Here is a 15,502-nt window from a genome sequence, read left to right as displayed (position 1 = left end):
GGCGAGCAGACACTGCAGAGGCAGGACGGACATGATGCGCCGCTCCTGGAGCTTCCACCAGCCGAAAGGCTGAATCATCAGGGAGCGGCAGGTGCCCTCCCTCACCAGCACATGAGTAAGGGCAAAGAGAGAGAAAGACAAGCTCAGACGGAGGAGGGAGGGCTGCAGCAAAGATGGGACACTCCCCTTTCTCCTCTTTCAACCCCCCCACTTTCAGAAGGGCAGCCTTCCTCCCTTCCTGTCTGCTGCTACCAATCATAGCACAAAGCATCCAGCTAAGCAAGTTCTTAGTTGATCCAATTAGAGTGCCCACCCTCCCCCACGCTCCCCCACCCTCCCACCACTCCTCCCACCACTCCCATTGATTATGATGATACTGAAGGGTGAGTTTTTTTTGTCGTGAGGAAGGAGACACAGAGTCAGTCACATGATCCACCCCAAGAGGATTGCCAGCAGATTGTCTTCTACTTTAGTACTTATCCCGACTAACTAGACAGACAGACAGACAGACAGGCAGACAGACAGACTGACTGACTGACTGACTGACTGACTGACTACTGGATCATCTGGTCCTCAGTTGTCTCTCAAATGAGCAGAATATCCTGCTGGACCTCCTCCACCTCCTCCAGTTCCTCCACCTGCCCTGGCTCCTTTACCCCCCCCACCACCACCACCTTTTTCAGCTCCCCCAGCTCCTCCTTCACCTCCTCCTCCAGTTTTGCTCCCATGGTTTGAATCTGTCTGGTTGTTTGTAACTGGTCATATTTTAGAATGCAAGCTCAGCAGTTTTTAAATGGGGGCGGTTTTAATTTCTCTATTATTTAAGGCACAAATTGCTGCTCCCAGTCTAAATAATTCACACATCATTTAACATTTATTCCACACATATTTCAGCCCCCCATCAAACTCAGTCTGTTGTGGGACATTAAAAACATTGAGAGCATTGAAGAACACGTATGTGTAGGATGGTGAGGAACTCTTTCCCCACCCCCGCTGAGCTAACTGAGGATAAGCTTAAACAAGATGCATCTGCTCACAAGGTCACTTCCCAATGACACTGCTGACCTGCTCAAACCTCAAGCTGAATTAATACCAGTAATGGTATCTGAGAAAGACCACTTCCTGTTACCACTCCCAATTACAGAGCTGCTAATTGATTAGCTGTGTGCGCTCTGATCACATGATCAGATCACTTTTCCTCTCCATATGTCCACTGATGTAATAACCATGCCGACGGCCCCATATGCAAAGACATCATTTTATACCTTTTGAAATGTTTTTTCCCCTGGCTGTTTCTTCTTTTGAGGATATACAGTATTTTAGAGAAAGTGTTGAAGTGTTGTGCCCACACCAGTGCAGCAGGACTGGGAGTGATGGTGCAGTCTGGATGTGGACATGAGGGGTGTTCATTCTAGAACTGATGCAAGGAAGAGACGAGTTGCTGGAGAGGACAGTTCGTGTTCCTAACTCGATAACATCAGGGAGGTGCGACAATGCTGCAGCTCCAGCCCAGATGATGGCAGCTGCTTTAAATATTGTATCGTAGGGAAGGTCAGTTCCAAGAGAACAGAGAATCATTAGGTCTTTTAGCTTCGGTCTGGACCTTCTGGTTACTCCCGACTGTCCAGTTTGGTTCCAAACTCCTCTGATGTCATTTCTTTCCCGAGTCGTTTCTTACAAATGTTGTTGTTGCAGAGCACCAGTCTGACTGGTTTTGACTGATTCTTGGTGGTTGGTACCGTTGATGCCTGTCTCACATTCATGTCTACTGATACCAAACACACAGATGTGATCGATGCTATACTGGTGCCCCTGTTGGACTAATGAGGAGTCAAAAGGCTCATTGGCTTCACTCTTTATTGACATTCAAAGCACTAATACAGGCACCAACGTGATTGGTGGGTTTTTCATGCATTTGTACAATAAAGTTTTACAGCGCTAAAATGGCGTCCACCACAGTAACCCATGAACCAGTTTCCTTATTATTCATTTAGGAAATCTCTATATACAATCAAAGGTTCAAAACCCTCTGCAACTAATCTGAAAAGTGAGCACCAGTAATGCGGCAGTTCCTGTGCGACAGCATGATTCTGCTGTTTGAGCTCATCCTGTGGTTATCAGAGCTTTCAGAAGCATCTGGACCTGCGTGGCTCTGAGCCACTACAGCCCGCTTTTCTTCCCTTTTATACCAGAACCAATGAGTTCAGATCCATCTGAGCTCAGTGTTAGTTTTAGACTCTCAAACCTGCTCAAACCTGCTTTATCTGACAGATTTGACATAGGTCAGAGTAAAATCAGCCATCATTTAGCTTCAAGCTTTTCCATGTTCACTAAATTAATTTAAACACATCTATAAAAGCACTGACCATATGACCTCATGTGATTAATTAATAAAACAATAAAGTGGGACAATCTTCCTTAAGGAGGACAGGTCCCTATAAAAACATGTTTAAATCTTGTCCTTAAAATGCTGATTATTGTTTCTCAGCTGTAAAGTCCATCATCTAGTTTAAATTGAAAGTGTGACGAGCTCCTACATGATGAACTGAGCCACGAGGTTGGCAAAGCCCAGCAGGATGAGCAGGCTGTGAAAGAGCATCGACGGCCAGCGCAGCAAGCCCCGCCTCCTCAGAGACTTCACGTGCACCAAAGAAGGAAGGATGAAGACCAGAGCCAGACCGCAGATCGCTCCAGAGTACCTGCAGGGATGATAAAGGTGAGGCAGGTCGAGGAGGTCAGGGAGGTCGAGGAGGAGAGGGAGGACCAGGAGGTCGAGGAGGAGAGGGAGGTTGAGGAGGAGAGGCAGTTTGAGGAGGAGATGGAGGTTGAAGAGGAGAGGGAGGTCCAGGAGGAGAGGGAGGTTGAGGAGGAGACAGAAGTCGAGGAGGAGAGGGAGGTCCAGGAGGTCAGGGAGGTCGAGGAGGAGATGGAGGTCGAGGAGGAGACGGAGGTCGAAGAGGAGAGGGAGGTTGAGGAGGAGAGGGAGGTTGAGGAGGAGAGGGAGGTTGAGGAGGTCAGGGTGGTTGGGGAGGAGACGGAGGTCGAGGAGGAGAGGCAGACCGAGAAGGAGAGGGAAGTCAAGGAGGTCAGGGAGGTCGAGGAGGAGACGGAGGTCGAGGAGGAGAGGCAGTTTGAGGAGGAGATTGAGGTTGAAGAGGAGAGGGAGGTCCAGGAGGAGAGGGAGGTTGAGGAGGAGACAGAAGTCGAGGAGGAGAGGGAGGTCCAGGAGGTCAGGGAGGTTGAGGAGGAGACAGAGGTCGAGGAGGAGAGGGAGGTCGAGGAGGAGACGGAGGTCGAGGAGGAGAGGGAGGTTGAGGAGGAGAGGCAGACCGAGAAGGAGAGGGAAGTCAAGGAGGTCAGGGAGGTCTAGGAGGAGACGGAGGTCGAGGAGGAGAGGCAGTTTGAGGAGGAGATGGAGGTCCAGGAGGAGACAGAAGTCGAGGAGGAGAGGGAGGTCCAGGAGGTCAGGGAGGTCGAGGAGGAGATTGAGGTTGAAGAGGAGAGGGAGGTCCAGGAGGAGAGGGAGGTTGAGGAGGAGACAGAAGTCGAGGAGGAGAGGGAGGTCCAGGAGGTCAGGGAGGTTGAGGAGGAGACAGAGGTCGAGGAGGAGACGGAGGTCGAGGAGGAGACGGAGGTCGAAGAGGAGAGGGAGGTTGAGGAGGAGAGGGAGGTTGAGGAGGTCAGGGTGGTTGGGGAGGAGACGGAGGTCGAGGAGGAGAGGCAGACCGAGAAGGAGAGGGAAGTCAAGGAGGTCAGGGAGGTCGAGGAGGAGACGGAGGTCGAGGAGGAGACAGAAGTCGAGGAGGAGAGGGAGGTCCAGGAGGTCAGGGAGGTCGAGGAGGAGACGGAGGTCGAGGAGGAGACAGAAGTCGAGGAGGAGAGGGAGGTCCAGGAGGTCAGGGAGGTTGAGGAGGAGACAGAGGTCGAGGAGGAGACGGAGGTCGAGGAGGAGACGGAGGTCGAAGAGGAGAGGGAGGTTAAGGAGGAGAGGGAGGTTGAGGAGGAGAGGGAGGTTGAGGAGGTCAGGGAGGTCGAGGAGGAGACGGAGGTCGAGGAGGAGACGGAGGTCGAGGAGGAGAGGCAGACCGAGAAGGAGAGGGAAGTCAAGGAGGTCAGGGAGGTCTAGGAGGAGACGGAGGTCGAGGAGGAGAGGCAGTTTGAGGAGGAGATGGAGGTTGAAGAGGAGAGGGAGGTCCAGGAGGAGAGGGAGGTTGAGGAGGAGACAGAGGTCGAGGAGGAGAGGGAGGTCGAGGAGGAGACGGAGGATGAGGAGGTCAGGGAAGTTGAGGAGGAGACAGAGGTCGAGGAGGAGACGGAGGTCGAGGAGGAGACGGAGGTCGAGGAGGAGAGGCAGTTTGAAGAGGAGATGGAGGTTGAATAGGAGAGGGAGGTCCAGGAGGTTGAGGAGGAGAGGGAGGTCCAGGAGGTCAGGGAGGTCGAGGAGGAGAGGGAGGTGAAGCTTACCTGATGATAGAGCCAACATTTGGATAAAACATGGCCATCAGGACTCCAGCTCCAACAACCATAACATTGAGCAGCAGAACATGGAAGAAACTAAAGACACAGGAACAGAGTGAGACTATTGATAGCAGATACACACATACATGGACAGTAAATTCTGCACTATAAGCCACTACTTTGTTCCCATGCTTCAATTCCTCACCTTATAGAAATATGCAGCATATTAATGGATTTTTATGACTTCCTCAATCGTCCCACTGGGATAAATAAAGTTTTCTGAATAGGTATTGACGGCCACCAGAGGGCGCTCTAGCAGCACAAGAGCAAGACAGAGGTTGAAGAGCTCTGGTGAAGTGCCGAGGAGATGCTAGTTTAATAATCTTGAGTCTTTTTGCCTTTCATGTCCACACCCGTGTCATTGATAACACACGAAAAAATGCTGACAATGCAGCTTTTAAGTTAAAGGCCAACGATCAACAGCTGGTTGGCTCCTTATTGTTTTAACCACCGTGTTACTGTAACATCAATTTACTGCTGTGTTACTGCCGCGTTTAGGAATTAAAACATTTAAAATCATCTTTCTGTGGACCATAAAGATCTCAGGTTTCAGCGTAGTCAGGTGCGGCTTATAGTGCAGAATTTATGGTACACGCACATACACATATGGATGGATGGAATGATTGGATGGATGGATAATGTATATAATGGATGTGTGTATACGGTATATGGATGGATGGTGGGAGAAGGAGCAGAAATGTGGTGAGGAACCCTCATTCCCAGGCCTGTGAGATGATCACAGAGGATCAACCTGCTGAACCTTACCTGGGGTAATGACTGCCAAACATCTGCCCCATCAGCTGCACGCGCACCAGGTACCCCAGCAAGGGGTAGACCGTGATCATCTGGAACAACAGGAAGGACCGAGCCACGAACACCATGATGTCGCTGCTGGGGAAGTTATCCAGGAAGTTCTGGAGAGCAAAGAAAGCAGGACTAATCATCACAGCTGGGTCCTGTCAGCTTCACCAAGAACATCACACACATGCTGGTGGTCATAAACACAGAACTCGGTCACAGACGAGAGGGGGTGAGAGGGAGGGAGAGAGGGGGGGAGAGGGAGGGGGGATTGTTCTTGTTCTGTACTGAGTACCAAAATCCATCTTCTAATAGCAAAGTGAGGACATTTCCAAATGGAAAGGACCGTTTGGGGCTTTCGAGCTACTTTTAGGGTTAAGGTCAGGGGTCAGGGGGTTAGTTGGGGTCAGGGTTCATGCCGGGTTCACACTGGATGCCCAAGCACCACGAAATGGAGGTATTTTCGTTTCGGCGCCCATGTTAACAGATTATGTTGTTCACACCAGACAAGAAACGCCGCAATTAGCTGCAGTCAGGAAGCCGAACAAAGAACAAAGGAAGGAATCCAGGAAATTTTCAGAATAAATCAATTTTCAAAATAAAATGGGGCAATCGACACTGTGGTTCCATTTTTTGTGTGTGTTTATATATTTGTCAGTATCCAAAGAGAGTGAGAGAGATGAGCGGCGCGCACACACCCACACAAATATTAACACACAAAGAGAAAGATAACTTAAAAAATAATAAAAATAAAGATTAGATAAACATGTATTTAAGATTTCAGTCTCCAGTCCACAACTACACAACAGCGTAATGAGAAATCTGTGTCTGGTGTGAACGACAGGGGTCGAGTGTGGGAATGCATTACATCTATGAACGTCCTCACAAAGATAGAAGTATACAGATGAGTGTGTGACTGAAGAGTCAAAAGCCACCAGATGAGCACGAGTTCTTGCTGAACTGAGAGAACCAACGTGCTGGATGAAGGACAGGAACCTTCCTGTGTCATCCAACAGGAGGAAAGCTGGCCTCACCGGCTCGATGCACTCTTTGGACAGAGGTGGTGACGGGAAAGCAGCAAAGATCAGCACGCCAACATAGAGGTAGGTGAGGCCCACCAGCAGGTAGGCTACAGACAGGTCCCGCACCTGAAAACAACAACACACCTTGACTGGGACGCACGGAAGGCTGGAGGACATGAATATGACAGGAGCAAAGTTCCTCATGTGTTCCTGCTTCTACGCAGACACAGGACGTCCTCAGGAAAGACCTACATTGTTCTCCTGGTGCCTGTTGCTCTTCATTAACGTGATGATGCAGTTATGGATGAAGAAGGCAAGCGTGAGAACACCAGTCAGCTGAGGGAACAGCGACCGGAACTCTGCAACACACATCAACGCTGACATATGAGGAGGACGTACAGACGACTCAGAGTCCACCTGTGAGGGACAGAGACAGATCCCTCACAGGTGGACCTCAGACCGGCAGCAGCCTGAAGAGCAAACCTGAACAGATCAAAACATGACTGCTTGACCAGACAGCAGCACAGGATCGTGGGTTAGGATAATGCTGGACAAATGTCCAACCAGAGGTGTGAGTGTGAAACCTCAGTGGGAAGGAACAATGTTTTTACCCCAAAGCTTTGAAAGTAAAGACTTTTCTACGGTTGGGTTCAGCATTTCCATCATTTTTTCAGCTGGACAAAATTGGATCCTCCCAGAGAGTCCTCCCACACACCAGCTACCTCCATGTCCTCTCTAACCTCTCGCCATCCTGGCTCCTCCCAGAGAGAACCTCCTCGCCTTTGTCTCTGCCTCCTCCAGCTCTGCCTCCTGTCTTCTTCTCAGTGTCTCAAAACACCATCTCTGGTCTGAGACCAGTTTCTACACCTTCATTAGCTTCATTCTCGCAGATACTCTTTCTTCACTGCTGACTCTTTTCTCCTCCTGTTCCAAACTTCACACTTCTTCACCTCTTTTCCACAGCCTCCATTGTTGTGGACAGTAAGTCCTCCGCCTCTCTAGATCTGAGCTGATGCGGTCCTTCCTCCACCTTGACCTCCACTCTCACACCTCCAGGACACGTCACCACTGTCCTACAGGACAGAATCCCAGCAGCTCTCTGACCTTCTCTGTACGTCTCCATCAACAACATCTAACTGTCGTCTTGAAGCCATCCTGCTGCTCACATATATTCACTTCTCTCCTCCTTCTGTCCTCATGCCCTGTCTGTCCTCCTCTTGTTCTTGTTTGTCCTCCTATCTTCAGTTTGTCCCGAGTCTGTTCATCTGTCAGCTTCTTCTACTCCCAACCCCATCAGAACCTCTTCAGCTGCCTCCTGAAGACACCTGTGTCCCTCCACAGGTGTGTCATCAGGACCAACTGTTTCCAGTCTTCATCCTCTTCAGTGGTGTCTCACCTGACTACACTCTGCTCCTTCCTGCTCCACAACAGTCACATCTTCTACTCCAGCAGCTGTCAGAACATCTCCATCACTGATCACTATCCTGCTCCATCTCTCCTTCTTATCAAGCTTTATAAATCCTTCTCTCCTCCTTGTTGTCCATCCTAACTCCCCAGTATCTGTGCTGTATCTCTTATCCGCTCTCAGTTCTCCCAGTTTTCTTCTCAGCTGACTTCCTTCCCCGAACACTCCTGAACCTCCTCAATCCTCACCAGGATCTTCTAGACCAGGTTCTCTCCTGCCGGCTGTATTGTAGAGGCTGGATAAGGTCTGCTGGAGCTTTGGTTGTGCACTCAAGATGGAAAAACACAAAATGAAGCAGAAAAACCTTTACCTGGAACATAGAACTGAGACCTGTCGAACCAGTGAAAGTCGAGGTGGAAGCCCAGGTGGACGGCTTTGACAGTGACCAGGGCGATCAGGTAAATCACAGACAGGGTGCCTACAAGCAGAAGATCAGGTGAACATCTAATCAGGCCAGAGAGGAGGTGGAAGAATGAATGAATGAATGTAAAGCAGTGAGAAACATCAAAAGCTGATTTACTTTTGTGGCTTTAAAGACTTTTTTTATCAAGTTTCATTGTCTGTTCTGATTCTCTGGATTGTTTCAGCTATTTTTACTTCATGAGCTTTCTGCTGCTCTTCAGCTGGTTCCTGATATACGACCTGATGGTTTCCATTACCCAGGAAGGTGAACCTGGCAAAGAAGGCGGCAGAGCGGAAGCAGAGCAGCGGCAGGAGCAGGACGATCAGGTACAGAGGGACGGTGCTGGTTTTACTCCACCAGTGTCCGAAGGAGCTGATGTCAGATGTGTTGCCGCTGTTGGTGAGGAGAAGAATTTCGTGGGTGGAGTTTCCTCCCCAGTCGGTGTTCGGGTTCGGACAGATGACTGTGGGACAGATCAACGGTTAGAGAGTCAGTTCACAGAGTTCAGAGGAGAGCAGCGAACATCTAGACAAGTCCAGTTGTCAGGTCCACCATGGACACACAGCTTACACACTACTAACGCCTGCCACCATCACACAGGTGTGTAGGCTTCTCTTGTTAATTGCACAATGTACTACAGACGTACGTAGACACAGACGCAAAACATCTGGAGCAGAAGGTCAGATGAAGATGGAAAGAAATGTTATGAAGGGATCATCTTTGAGGCTGTGGATGCACTCATTAACACACATACAGTTGACAGTAAGCTGCTGCACCTTTCTCAGAGCCGTTGGTTCCCAAGGTGGCGTCTGACACGTTGATGTGATTAGCGTAATCTGCAGACAGAGAAAATCACACATCAAAATAAAGAAGAGACGTTTTGGGCATTGGACAAAAAACCCTGGTGTCTCTGCTGTCTTCAACTTTCACTGACATCTCCACACAGAAGCAGTTGTTGGTTCCTCCCAGCGGGTTCTCTCCCCCCTCCATAATGACCACCTGTACTCATGTCTTCCTCCACAGATGTTAATTCCCACCTGCACTAATGGTCTCTGTAGACCTTCTTCAACTGGACCCCTGCTGTGCCTCTGAGAACTGCTTTGTGCTAATCTGGTGTTTGGAATAAAACATTTTCTAAAACATAGCATGTACTAGGAGAAATGTTTGTGACACCTTCTTTCTGCAGTTAAAGGAGGACTCACTGTAGATAAACTGTCCAGAGTTGTAGAGGAAGTTGGACATGAGTACCCAGTAGATGACCATAGCTCCAATAAGAGACACCATTGAGAAGACCAGGCTGGACCACTGGCCAAACTTGCCCAAGTAGAACCTGCAAACATCAGGGAATTCCCAGTTGGACGTGTCCACATAAGCTGGACAAAACAGAGACATAGAAAACAACAGACCAATCACTGTCTCATTCTGTAGGACGTCCACACAATAAACACAGGCATGAATTTAAAACACCCTCTCACTCTGTATTTAGCAGCACTTATTTATAACAATGATTTGTTGTTTTCAGAAACAATATTCAACATTATTCTTTCAGTTTTCCAGGAGACCAAAGGAAGAGAATCTTTGGTCCACGCTGGAGGACACAGGTGGATGACAGAACTTGCTCAGACATGGATTCTGTGGGATCCTCGTGTGGATTTGGGTGGTTAAATGCTCTTTGGAGGGTTAGTGGAGGCTCTGCTGCAGGGGGCTGCTGATAGACCACCCTGGTCTTCATGGGCACCTTCATGATGAAGGATTTACTCTAGGTTTACAGAACAATGCTGTCTAGGTAGATTTGAACCAATCATGTCAGCTGGTTCAGGAAGGCCGATAGGTCAGAGGAGCCTACGGGCCTCTAATGAGGCTCACAGTAGAGCTAAACCAATGGCAGGTCACGTGTGCTAACATCAGACCAGCTGATTAGCCGCACAGACGCAGCTCTGACTGGATCGACCTCACAGGAAGCATCAGCCTCTGCCCAGCAACATATCTCTGCTCAGTAATGATCAATAATCATCTCAGTTGTAACATAAATGTGCTGAAGACTCACGTATTGACTTTGGTGAGTGGAGGACAATGTAACAGCAGTAGAGCATCAGCAGGCCGGTAAAGATCAGGATGAGGATCCCCAGAGTAAAACCAGCCTAAAAGCACAAACAAAGACTGGTCACCTTTAGGAGAATGCAGCTGACTGTGAGGGCTTCCGGCTCTGGAACACCAACGTCGGGGTTCCCACCCCCCGACTGTAGGACTACCGAAACAATTCAGTGGAGAGCTCACCTGCTTTATTCCCCACGGGATGCTGAGTATCGATGTTCCCATCATTGTGTTCCAAACAGCAAATCTGGGAAGAGCAGAAGAATCAAGCTTCCGTCGTGCGTCAAAGACGAGGCTCCAGTTCATATTTGAGGCTCTTACATGGTGACGATACTCGGGTTCTTTGACGAAGACTCAGAGCTTCTTACTTTAAAAGCAGTACCGAGGGGGGAGTAGATATAGATCTCCTCTGGTTGTGGAATCACGTGATTTGGAGGACTCTGGAGCAAAAGTAGACCGTTACCAGAAGCACCAGCTATATGGCATCTTTACAAAACAATTAAAAGCCTGTAATGATATTGAAGTTGATGTTCTACGACTAAACAATATTTAGATGGCGGTTTCCCCAATGCCATTGTATTGTTGTGACTCTGAAGGATCAGGTGGATCTCCAGCAGGGATCCTCATTTTCAAGAAATGTCCCTTTTCAAAGGTATCCAGGTTCCTCCCTGTTTCTCTCTTACAGACTCTCTCTCCCAGACTCAATGGCTCAATGTAAACATCACCAAAGGTGCTCGTGAGGAGCAGCTTACTCACGTTGTGGAAGGTTTGGACATCGCCCATCTCGACTGTTTGTACGTGTAGACTTTTAACAGACATTTAAAAAGGGTTCTTTCATTTGAAGTGATCTAAAAAACGAATTGGGACTCTCAGAAATCCATCTTGGGATTTGAGCCAAAAGAAAGGTGACGTGTTGTTATAGGTTTAGAACAGCTGCAGGGGGCCAACCAAGATTTGAGCTTCAAATGGAGGTTTTGGCAACACTACAGTAGCTAAGCGTGGCGTAGTTACAATCATACCCATGCAGTACTCCAAGTACTTTGCCACAGTTGTGATACACAAACATCTTATGTGGTGCGTAAACATCTTATGTGGTGCGTAAACATCTTATGTGGTGCGTCTGACCGAACGCTCGGTGCTCGCCTGCTGCACTCTAGTGCTGTGAAGGGTGATGCATCCTGTCTATCTGGGTCAGCACTAGCGGGGCAACAATCATTTGAGTAGTTGAGATGTTCAGTACCAGCAGCCTGTCAGAGGAGCCAGTCAACCTGCTGTAGTAGTGGACTCTGCTGTTGAGGATGGCAGCTTCTGCAGACACTCTCTCCTGCTGGGCATCATCAACGATGTTCCTGGGTTCAACGTGGAAGGGCCTAAACACGCGCGCGCGCGCACACACGCACGCACATAGCAGCATTAGCGTTGTTCCATGCAGCAACTTAAACAGTTTCAAGCTGAAAATGAAACGGGAAGTGGTTTGTGGCGTGCATGCATGCGTGTGTGTGCATGTATGAGTGTGTGTGTCTGTGTGCTCCATAGCTGTGAAATACCAAACTAAACTCTGAAGTAAATGAGACCTTCACACAAACACATTTATACCTACACACACACACGCACACACACACACAGGACGTCAGCGTCAACTACGTACAGGAAGCACAGTGTGCAGAAACCCTTAGCAACAACATCAGTCAGCAAAGATGATGATGAACCAGCAGACACCAAAAACAGAAGTGACCCTTGAGCAGATGTAGCTGGCGGTTGCCTCCAGGCCCGGTGAGACCAGACCCCCAGTAAAGAACCAACGTGGGTCAGAGTCTTCCTCATCGACTCCTCATACGCTGTGGGACTGGGGACACATGGCCTCAACCCTGCCCCCACCCCCTCGCACACATGACAAACCCTAATCCTGAGCATAAACATCGGAGACACCGGGAGCTTATCAAAGACAGGAAATGCTCCTGCCACTGATGGTAGAGGGACCGGAGGTGGAGTGTTTGTGCCCCCCTTTAACTTCCTGGCTCTCCGAGTCAGTCAGAACCTGGAGTGGACCGTTACATCTGCTGGTTTGGTGAAGAGCATCTGACAGAAGCATGAGGAGGACCCAGCAATCTGAAGCACATGCCTAACCCCAGCCCCACAGATGGAACCAGGATGGTCACTGACAGCAGCACCGCAGAGGATCCTGAGGACTGCGCAGGGAACCATTGGTGTCTCTGTCCCCCTGAGATATCTCACTGAAGACCAGAGGCTGTGACATCATTCAGCCCCCACAGAAGATGCTGCTCACATTTCCATAACTAGAAACAGCCTCTTCCCCACAGGCGCCCATCCGCTGAGGTCACACCCTCACAGGCGCTGGAACAGCCACATTATGGCAGCAGCACGTTGGACTTTAATGTCCTCATGTCATGAAATAACAAGTACATGACGCCTGCCGGACATTCCTGCATCCCATACACCTCCTGTTTCACTCCTCTGTTAGACTGACACATTCAGAAGGTCATTTCAATGAGGTGTGTGTGAGTGTGTGTGTGTGTGTGTGTGTGTGTGTACCTTTTAATCTTGCTGTCCAACGACTCTGTGGAGTCTCTGTTGGAGCAGCTCTCTCCCACGTACTCGGTGCTCAGCAGGGGTCTACAGTCGTCCTCCATCTTTCATTACCTGACTGGGAGGAAACCACAGAAAGGCTTGTTGACCAGTTCACATTTGCATCATGTTTACTGGTGTGGTGGCGACAGTGCAGCAAAAACACGAAAGAAAAACTTTGGAGGCATCATTTCGCATTCAGCTCTGTGCAGGCAGGAAAGAGATCATGTGATTTTCATTGGGCTGGATTTTACAGGACAATCATAAACAGGTGCTTCCTATATTTATCCTGGATTAAATTCTACAGCATAACACAAAAACAGCTGCAACACCGTAAAACATTTGAACACAGCAACGTGGACAACAGCACAAGTGGGTAAAGGTTATTTTTTAATCTGACTGGTATTTATGAGGTTAAAGTAACGGTCTTGGAAAGGCGAAGGGTTAAAAACAACAACAGCTACAGTGGGTGAAATCAAATGACCAATCACATGACTGCGTGTCCAAAGTACACCTTGTTCACAACAGTCAGGAGACATTATATTGTTCACTAGTGAAACTGCCAAGATATCAACTAAGAAGCAAGACTGTGAGAAGGCGCTCCAGTGGCCCAGAAGATGAAGAATCTATAAGAACAGCAGGGTTCTTCAAGATGGAGCCAAGACCCACGGTCCTCAGCCAAAGTCCATCCATGTGTTCAGGATATTAACCAATCATCAAACCTTGTCCAGATCCTTCAAGCTCTTGCACAAGTACTCTAGTGTATCCACTATGGAGAACCTGCATCAGGTTCGTGTGTGGTCCTGTCCAGCAGACCAGCTACTGTTGCTGAAGAAGCTGGGGCTGGTTCTGACAGACAGGTGTCAGGAAACACAGTGGATCACAGTCCATGGCTGCAGACCAGTCAGACCAGTGCTGACCCCTGGTCACAGGAGCATCAGAGCTGGGCCACAGAGCAATGGAAGAAGGTGGTCTAGTCTGATGAACAACCAGGGGGACAAAAGGACTTTGTAAAGGGTGTAAGACAGGTGATTAGACGGTGAGCAGGGACAAAATGTCCAGCCTTGGGTGGTAGACTGGGTTCGAGGAGAGCTGGACCATCTCACTTATCAGCAGATTCCAGCAGTGCTGATGGTGTTGGAATGTTTTCCCACAGAAAGTTACAGCCTAATCTAAAACTTTATAAAAGCAAAAGGATTGGCTTCACGATGCTCAAGAGCTGCGGATGAAGTCAAACAGGCCACAGGCTCATGAGGGAAGGGGGCGCCTGTTTCAGCAGCTCGGTGTCAAACTTCTTTCTCCACATACGTCAGCAGCTCCGATATTGACCTGGTCCACAACAGGACGATAGAAAACACACTCCACTAGCTGGGCTTTGGAAGCCCCACAAATCACGGTCCAGTCTCCAAAACAAACTTGACACCTTTCAACTTTTAATGAAGGTCACTTGGGTGGTTCTTTGGGTCTGGACCCAAACCTCCAGCCTGGACGTCTGAGTTTCTTGGTGGAACCAACATTAGAATCAGCTCAGCAGTCAGACCAGATTCATGTGACGTCGAAAACAAGTGTCTAATACTCAAAATGAGACCAGAAAATAGTTTGCTAAACAACATATTATCTGCTGTGTGTTAGTAGAATAATATAAAAGATTCTTAATTGATGTGCACATTGATTTGATAAATGCGTTTTAAATGGAGTATAAATAATTGATTGAAGAATAAGAAATAGAATTAGTCATTAGAAAATGTTATAGTCCATTATCCTAAAAAGATCTTCTTTAGCTCTGAAAACACAAATATAATCAAATCTAAGCATATTTGTCTTTTCCAGCTCATCTTAGAGGAACAACTGTCAACAAACTTAAATCACACCTGCATGAAACGGTAGTTACATAAATATTAATTAAAATTAAAAAAAAATAACACGCGACCAGAAAAGAGAAATGATGATAATATGATGAACTATCGGACTCACTTCTGCTGAAAAATAACAATCAAAGCTGCCACCGACGAGCTGCTGCTGCTTCTGCTGCTGCTGCGGCTTCCTGCTACTTCTGATGCGTCTTCTTCTGTTGTTGTTAGTGTTGTTGTGGTTCCTTCTTCTTCTGCTGCGGCTTCCTGCTACTTCTGATTGCTTCTTCTTCTGCTGCGGCTTCCTGCTACTTCTGATTGCTTCTTCTTTCTGCTGCGGCTTCCTGCTACTTCCTATGCTCGATGCTTCTTCTTCTGCTGTTGTTGCTGCTCCTTCTTCTTTCGTCACTTTAATAGCGGTTAGCAAGCGTGACTGCGCATTACCGCCACGATCTGGTGAGGAGTAGAAAAATTACACCAGTTTACAAAGAGCAAAATTCATTCAAAGATGAAAAGAAATGCAAAGGAAGACTGTTTTGTTGAGCTATTGTAAAAAGACTCGAGAAAATATCAATTTACCTTCCAAAAAAAATTAAAATTTGAAAACTTATTTTCTGAATTGACACCATGATGTAATGATGGAAGAAGAAAGAGACAACATAAGGGACACAGAATTCTCTTCTTTTCTTGTCTTCTAGGTCCACTCTGGTTGACCCCAGCCTTGATTGATCTTTTGCTCAGCTTCTGTTATTGGGTGAACAGGATT

General features: G+C 48.2%; 2 protein-coding genes across 5 annotated transcripts in view; both read right to left on the bottom strand.

Moving 5' to 3' along the window:
- The window catches only part of nrg1 (neuregulin 1), a 16,543-nt gene extending 16,350 nt beyond the window's left edge, over positions 1-193 (bottom strand). For both annotated transcript variants that reach the window (XM_029837767.1, XM_029837768.1), the window contains exon 1: positions 1-193. This exon is cut by the window's left edge and continues 77 nt beyond it. The gene's annotated coding sequence lies outside the window, so the exon portion shown is untranslated.
- A 1,645-nt stretch (positions 194-1,838) lies between these two features.
- slc38a9 (solute carrier family 38 member 9) lies at positions 1,839-15,068 on the bottom strand. 3 transcript variants are annotated; one of them, XM_029837828.1, is made up of 16 exons: positions 15,004-15,044; positions 14,861-14,930; positions 12,854-12,965; positions 11,541-11,670; positions 10,622-10,740; positions 10,484-10,547; positions 10,254-10,347; positions 9,409-9,579; positions 8,983-9,042; positions 8,463-8,669; positions 8,114-8,221; positions 6,591-6,697; positions 6,351-6,464; positions 5,284-5,432; positions 4,465-4,554; positions 2,534-2,699 (listed from the first exon to the last, which is right to left on the bottom strand). In XM_029837828.1, exons 3-16 carry the CDS (start codon positions 12,949-12,951, stop codon positions 2,534-2,536), a joined length of 1,677 nt encoding a protein of 558 aa, XP_029693688.1. In that variant the 5' UTR covers positions 12,952-12,965; positions 14,861-14,930; positions 15,004-15,044. The 3 variants fall into 3 exon arrangements, with proteins under 3 accessions (XP_029693689.1, XP_029693688.1, XP_029693690.1); XM_029837829.1 differs by having other exon boundaries at positions 1,839-2,699; positions 14,861-15,066; XM_029837830.1 differs by having other exon boundaries at positions 12,854-12,961; positions 14,861-15,068.
- Positions 15,069-15,502: the final 434 nt, after the last annotated feature.

This window comes from Takifugu rubripes, chromosome 6 (assembly GCF_901000725.2).
Source record: "Takifugu rubripes chromosome 6, fTakRub1.2, whole genome shotgun sequence".
NCBI classification, from domain to species: domain Eukaryota; kingdom Metazoa; phylum Chordata; class Actinopteri; order Tetraodontiformes; family Tetraodontidae; genus Takifugu; species Takifugu rubripes.
This window is presented reverse-complemented; position numbering and strand designations above follow the sequence as displayed.